This window comes from Manihot esculenta, chromosome 2, assembly GCF_001659605.2.
Source record: "Manihot esculenta cultivar AM560-2 chromosome 2, M.esculenta_v8, whole genome shotgun sequence".
Lineage (NCBI taxonomy): Eukaryota > Viridiplantae > Streptophyta > Magnoliopsida > Malpighiales > Euphorbiaceae > Manihot > Manihot esculenta.
The window spans coordinates 4,871,529-4,879,019 of NC_035162.2; the positions used below are offsets into that span (position 1 = coordinate 4,871,529).

General features: G+C 30.9%; 1 protein-coding gene across 1 annotated transcript; it reads right to left on the minus strand.

Annotated features, from left to right (window-relative positions):
* Positions 1-366: 366 nt before the first annotated feature.
* Positions 367-3,130, minus strand: LOC110605694 (proline dehydrogenase 2, mitochondrial). The gene is made up of 3 exons (XM_021744346.2): positions 2,419-3,130; positions 609-1,495; positions 367-531 (listed from the first exon to the last, which is right to left on the minus strand). Exons 1-3 carry the CDS (start codon positions 2,980-2,982, stop codon positions 492-494), a joined length of 1,491 nt encoding a protein of 496 aa, XP_021600038.1. The 5' UTR covers positions 2,983-3,130; the 3' UTR covers positions 367-491.
* Positions 3,131-7,491: the final 4,361 nt, after the last annotated feature.

A 7,491-nucleotide genomic window follows, 5' to 3' on the forward strand; every position in this document is an offset into this window, starting at 1 on the left:
ATCATAAACCATATTCAGTCAAAATCGCAAAGTACCTTCTCTTTTTTTTTTTTTTTTTTGCCCTTTTTTGGGTCAATCATTCCCCAGAAATTTCTTGAACTTTTCTTCAGAGCCAAACAAGCAAAATATTTAGGATCTTGCTTCAACTTCCACGTCATTTCATCTAAACTTCAGCTGCTCGCAGTCGTCCTCTTATTCTCACCAAGCATTTCTTTCATCCACATCATCCCAACATCAGCAGTTATCCCTTTACTTTAGGAGGAAAGAAAAAACAGAGAAGCAGCGAGAAAAGGAAGAACAAGATTTCTCTACTGTGATTTTAAGTGGGAGAATCTCATCAATTATGGTAACCATTTGATACTTCTATACACAAAAGTACTCAATTTATATTCATGGAAGACTGTTTCAATTACATACAAATTATTATTGAACATTCCCAAATTCAGACCCTGATCCTGCCCAAAGCCATACACTTTTTTCATCACTTCAATTCAGAACATAGCAGCTTTTAGTCTTCTGCTTAACTCCTTCCTGCACACAAACAAAATTCATATGATTAACGTCAATTTCACATCAAGTCCTTGTTAAAGGAAGATTCTTTTAGTTACCTGGTGAGTTCTCTGTCAAGGCCTGAAGCAGATAATAGTCCTCTGTTCTCTTCAGCCCTTCTCAGAAGGTATGGTATCACCATCTCTACAGGTCCAAATGGCAAATACTTGCTGACTTGAAAACCTGCATTTCTTAAACCAAAAGAAAGTGCTTCTGCCATTCCATAAAGCTGTGCAAACTCCAATCTCTGATTCCCATTCCCAATGCCCAACTCTTCTGCTTTTTTGGCAGCCAGAGTCCCTGACTCAACATTATGGGTTGCGAGAATGAGTCCATGCGAGCGATCAGCGATCGCCTCTAGCAGGAATGAAGCGCAGTCATTGTAGCAATCATGTGTCTGCTGAATGCTATTGTGAATGGGAGACTGGTAGCCTAAGGAAGAGGCTAATTTTCTTTCACTTGACATATAAGCACCCCTCACCAGCTTGAATCCCATTGGAAGTCCCATCTTGTCTGCAGCTTTAGTTGCAAGTAACAATCTCTCTTTTGCATCTTTCAAGTAGGCTTGAATTGTTCCATACACAATAGGATTATCATCTTTGTTATACTTAATTGCTGATGAATATGTAAAGTAATCTATGGCAGGTTGAACTTTCGTGTGCTCTGCATCGATGACCAATGGAACATTGGCCTCCGCACACGCTTGACAAAGTTTCAAAAGTTTCTGCTGGCCTAAGAGAAGATGTTGCTCTTCTTCTGGGGTCAATGGTTCTGGTTTCTTGAGAGTGTGATATAATGGGGTGGATTCAGAGAAAATTGGAAACGTATTCTGTTTCCATGGAAGATTGAAAGAAGGGTCTTTTTCTTGCCACCTTAACAAATCGGCAACTCGCTCAAGCAAGTTGAGAGGGCAAATTGCAGTGATCTTCACAACCACTGCGCTCACCTAATGATAACAATAAGAAATTAGTTTCATATACAAACTGCAAAACTTGCTTTCTGGCAACCTCGTCCTTTTTCAAAGTAAACAAAATATATTTAATTAAACTTGCAAATTGTACAAGCTGGAAATTACCGTACAGGTTTGTCTGGATATGGAAAGAGGCACCTTTTTTATTCAAAAGGACATTTCCAAACATAAAGATCATCTTATTCCTGAACTAGAATTTTTAATCCTTTTTTTGTAAGTTATTTTGTTCTTATGCACACAAAAGATAATTCAAGATAATTGAATACAGCAGTATACTTACGCAGAAGATGCGAATTGCGCCGAACAGCAACATTCACAAAATTCATGTGCTCATTTCCAACTTGTTTTGTCCATAAATCATTTTAAATATTTGAAAGCAAACAAAAAAGAATTATGAATGAAAAGCTGTCAATAATCTAGAAATTTCAGCTTTATTATTATTATCTTTATTTTTTTAAAAAAAATTCGACAGGGATGAAATAATTCACACCAAAATCAATACAAAAATCACAAAAAAAATGTTTTTTTTGTTAGATCTCCTTCCAACATAGGTATGGTCTATCTTACTGTCACTGTCAGAGGTCCCACCTAATGAAAAGTCCTATTATTATATTTATTTATAAGCAACCCAGCAAGATTGAGATATGACTCAGGACCAGGTCGGATCCATATCATACTGTTGCTGACGTGTGTCGGAAGGGTCCCTATCTAATTTTTATTGGCTTAGCTTGCTTCACGGCTCATATTTGCTATAATAATACAGCGAAACCAAGAACTTAGTAGAAATTTTCTTGAGAATGAATTTTCTCAAGAAACAAACATTAGAATCACGGAAAGTAACTTTCTTACGAAAATAAAAGAAAAATTTAAGAAGTAAATGGATTAATGAATCTGCTTACAGAAGATGGAGAGAGGGACTTGGCTGTTTCAATGGTGTCGAGAAACCCCTGAAAATTTCGATCACAGGCATCGTTATCAACTGTAAACTCCACAGAAAAATCCAGCATCCCTCTTAAACCAGACTCGTTGAGTTTCTTTACACAGTTGGCTACCTCCACAGTATCCTCTCCAGCACAGAAATGCTCATAGAAACTATGCCTTACAGCACTCAATATAAGATCACGTACAATATTATCAACACCCATCAGCTTAGAATTCATAACCCACATGCCCAAATCCACCACAGGGTTCATGGCAGCCATGTGAAGTATAAGAGAAGCATGTAGGAGTTTTCTTGAGGGTAAGGTGGCGAAGAGTTTTTGGTGATCACTGAGGTCGAGGATAGACGGAGGTGTGGTGATGGTGGGTTCTGGTTTTGTGGCCAAGTTGAGGGATGGGATGGCGGAGATGGAGGAGGAAGAGGAAGAGGTGGAGGAGGAGGAGGTGACGAGAGGCCTGATGAAGGAACTGATGTGTTTGAGCAGCTTAGGAGAAATGACTCTGGTGGTGGTGCTGGCGGCCATCAAAGGCGGAGACAAAAGATTCTTACAGTCTTGGAATTTTTGTTTGAAAAGTAGTAATGATGAAATGGGATGGGTGGATCTTGGTTTGGTTTGGGCTAATTTATAGAAAATTTCACAGCTTTTTATTTTTTTTTAATGGGATATGATTGATTGATTGATTGTCTCCCTTTTATATTACTTTAATTTTGTAAGATATTGTAATTACAATTCGTTATTTTATTTCCAAACTAACAAATCCGGATTTTCTAAATTGAAATCTTAACTTAAAAGAAAATTGTTAATTAAATCCTTAAATTTGGAATTTTCCTTGTTAATTAGGTATTTTTAATTTAAAAATAATCATTAACAAAACAATATTTGTTAATTTGATATTATAAATCGTTAAACTTTTCCTTTTTTCTTCTTTCCATATAATAATAAACCTCCAGCTTTCTTGGTGTTAACGGAAACGATTACAATGAGAAATTATTTTATTATTTTTTATAATTTATTATTAATTTAATAAATCAATCAATATATTAAAAAAAATTAAAAAAAAAACATGATGACTTGGACAACCATGTGAAGCAAAAACGGTGCATTATCCACGTTAAACAATTAAGCCAAAAACTCTGAAATTCTTATTATATTGAAATTTAGTTAAAATATCGATAAAAGATTCGCTTGGCTGGAATCTCAATTATAAATACAATTTTTTCGTTTAGAATTATAAATTTTATAAAAACTTAAATTAATTAATTTATTTTTTAATAATTCTTTTATTTAGACAAAGGAATTCAATTTTCTTTTATATAAATTTTATAAAATTTTTTAACAATTCATTTAAATTTTTATTTTACAAAATAAATACATATAAAAGGAAGAAAATTTAAATACAATTCATTTAAATTTATTTTGTATATAAAAATATTTACTTTTTTACAATACGCTAAAAATTATATATTTCACCCAATTAATCAACTTAATGCAATTAGATATGCAATAACTAATTTAATTAAAAAATTAACATATTATATTTTGATCCATTTAAATCTATTATGATAAAAAATTCAATAAAAAATCTATTATGATCAATTTATTTAATTAAATTGATAGATTAAACTGTTTATTTTTAAAACATTTATATCCAACTTATTCATTTGGTTCTTAATTTTTGTATAATTTAATCGTATTTTAAATATTATTAAAATTTTTATAAATTAAATTAAATAAATAAAATTTACCATATACTTACAAATTTAGAGCTAATATTTTATTAAATTACTACGGCTCATAACTTTTATCTATGATAACTCCAGATTTAAAATGGGTCTAAATTTAATCTTTTTTTTTCTTTTTTTTTTCATTTTCATTATTTTTATCTTTTCGAACGAGTTTCCAACATTTTAAATTCATATCTGTCGGCTATCTTCATGCGAATAGTCCGTTGGTCGATACTATATCTGAATTCTTGTTAAATATTATTTAATTTTTTTTATCCTGTTATTAGAGGTTCATTGATACTATGTTTGGATTCTTATCAATTGATTATTTAATCTTTTTTATCATGTTATTGGAGGTTTTATTTTTATTTGGAGGTGGATAGTTAATTGGACCTAATTAAATAAACTCATTTAAATTTTTTTAATTTGAGTTATTGTAAGTTTTGCAGTTAAAATTAATAATTTTTTTTTTGAAATGAGATTGAGAATTAGGGCAGTAAGATCAATATTTTTTTTTTTAATGGAGATTTGAGATTGGAAGAGTAGAATTTGAGATTGGGAGAATAGAATTTGAAATTTCTCAAATTTATTCAGATATATTTATTATCAGATTAAACCTGTGAATAATAGTTATTAGTAATTAATAATGATTTTATTAATTTAACAAAATTTATTACACTCATAGCACTGATATAATTAAAATATTAGTAGTAAGTTATTTAATTAAACTATATTTTTTAATTTTTATAAAAAAGTAAAATGGATATAGAAAGTTATTTAATTAAAATCATTATATTTTTTTAATTTTTTATGAAAAATAATAGATAAAATTTATAAAATAAAGAAGTATTATTTATTTTGAATGTATAATTGCTATTTTTATTAATTTAACTATTTTTTTCTTATATTGTTTTTCTAAAAAATTTGCAAAATTCAATCCAACTACAATAATAAGACTTATTAGGTTTGATTACATACATCCAAATATTAGTAAGTTAAAGAGTTAGACACATATTTATAAGAAATTTCTAATATATAAATAAATAAATTTTATTATTGAAAAAATAAATAAAATTCATATTATTATATTATTGATATATGACAGCATGAATTTATTTACGAATTTTCTTTAAAATTGAGACATCACATATATCGTGTGATACATCATATATATCGTGTGATATATTAATAACATGTTTATTTAAATAGATTATATGTTTGAATATATTGACATAATTAATTAAATAGATTATATGTTTGAATCCCGCACGTATAAATTGGCAAATCCAGAGTACATGGGAAGGTGGGTTCGTGAAGCTCAAAATTTCTAAATAGAATTAAAAGAAAAAAAATTAATTAAATATAAAAATTTAATTGAATTTTTTTAAATTGGTTTGGTTTTTAATTATGATATTTCATCAATTCAATTTAGTTTTTTTCTATAAAAAAAATTATTTTAAATTTTATGAATTAATAGCATTATTAAATTTTCAATTGGTCTTAAGAATAAAACAATAGGAAGTGAGGTAAGGAATATATATATAATATAATTATTATTTTTTTTCATTTAAATGATTAAGATCAGAATATTTACTTTAGTTTGATTTGCTTTAATTTAATTTTCTAAAAATTTATCCTTACATAAGTCTTATTACTTTAATTATTTATAGTAAGTTTTTTCTTCTCATTATTTTAATTGCACATAATTAATTGATTTATATAAATAGCTAATTTAAGAATTTAAATATTTCTCCATTGAAGAAGAAAAGGATCACATGTAATAGAAATCAGCCATTTTCATAATTAATTTTGCCAAAATGGGTGAAAAAGAAAATTTGCTCCCATATATTTGATGATACCGCTACTTGAAATGTAGATCGAAAACAACGGAAGCTCAAGCATTTATTTTAAATATGTGTAAAATATATTTTAAAATAATCTTTAGATGAATTAAATGATGCTCACATTTAAATCTAAACTTGAGATATTTCGAATTTGAATCCAATTTAAATTAATTATAAAAAAGAAAAATTGATTATATTCAGGACAATATTGGAAATCCCAATTATTCTACAAGATGGTTTCTTATCACTTCTCATCCTAATCACCAACAAAATGCAAGATCAGCATCATCATTCATCGACATATTCTAAATAATATTTTGATTCTGTGGCATTTTTTTAGGATTTTTTTTTAAAAAAATCAGCATAAACAATGAAATAACAAGCATACTCATAAAATGCCACAAGATGCTAAATTGAAGTGGATGAAAATAGAGAAATTTCTAAATGTAATACCCGGCTAGACTCCGGTATTGGAATTCCTACCGTCCGGTGGAATCTCGGATGTCGGAAACCTCTAGAAGGGTAAAATCATGTTTTTATCAAATGTTTTAATGTATTTCATGGGTTTAAACAAGAAAGAAATTAAGTTTGAATGAAAATAGTCTTGAGAGGAAGACTCAGGTTCGGCCGCCGAACCTCAAGTTCGGCCGCCGAACATGCATGCACTTCGGGAGTGCTTTAGGCCCCCGAAGGCATAAGTGAGGGAAGTCCAGGTTCGGCCGCTGAACATGGCATGCATGCGGAGGCACGTTAGACCCCCGAAAGTGACCTGGCCAGCCACCTATAAAAGGGTCTCCTTGTCCGAATGGGCGAGCTTTTCTCTCCATTTTCGGCCCAGGTGAGTTCTCCATTGTCCCTCGCCGATTTTGAGTCCTTGTCTTCAAATCTTTCATGATTTTCATGAGTTTTTACTTTGTTTTGAAGATTTTTGAGCAAAGATCAAGTTTTGAGACTTGGAAGACTCAGGAGCTCTTTTCCTTTGATTTTCAAGTTTAGGTCGTCTCTCTCTCGATCTTCAAGAGGTAAGAGCCGATCTTGAGCTCATTGTATGTTTTAAACAAGTTTTAAGTTGATCTATGGGGTAGAAATGCATGTTTAGGTTAGTTGAACTTTGTTAGGTTTTATGTGATTATATGGACAATGTGTGTTGGATATGCATGTTTGATGTATTTGGGTTGGGGTTTAGGATAGTTTGAGACCCCTATGTGTTGATGCAAGTGTCTATGCATGATTTGAGAGAGTTGGATGCTTGATTGGAGGGTTTGGGAGAAAAGTGCGCATTGAAAAGTTGAGTTTCTGCCCTTTTGGGAGAAACCAGGTTCGGCAGCCGAAAGGATTTTCGGCCGCCGAACCTGTCTGTGAGGCAAGCCTTTCGGCTGCCGAAGCCTGCCCTCGAAAATAGACTTTCGTCTCTGGAGGGCACTTTCGGCCGCCGAAGGTGTCGCCGAACCTGCATGACTTTC

What these genes read in the sequence shown, in the direction of transcription:
- LOC110605694 (XM_021744346.2), bottom strand. Translation starts at nt 2,982, where the DNA reads ATGGCCGCCAGCACCACCACCAGAGTCATTTCTCCTAAGCTGCTCAAA. An exon ending in AGTCCCTCTCTCCATCTTCT is followed by an intron (nt 1,496 to 2,418) that starts GTAAGCAGATTC and finishes TGTTATCATTAG; the next exon opens with GTGAGCGCAGTGGTTGTGAA. An exon ending in CTTGACAGAGAACTCACCAG is followed by an intron (nt 532 to 608) that starts GTAACTAAAAGA and finishes GTTTGTGTGCAG; the next exon opens with GAAGGAGTTAAGCAGAAGAC.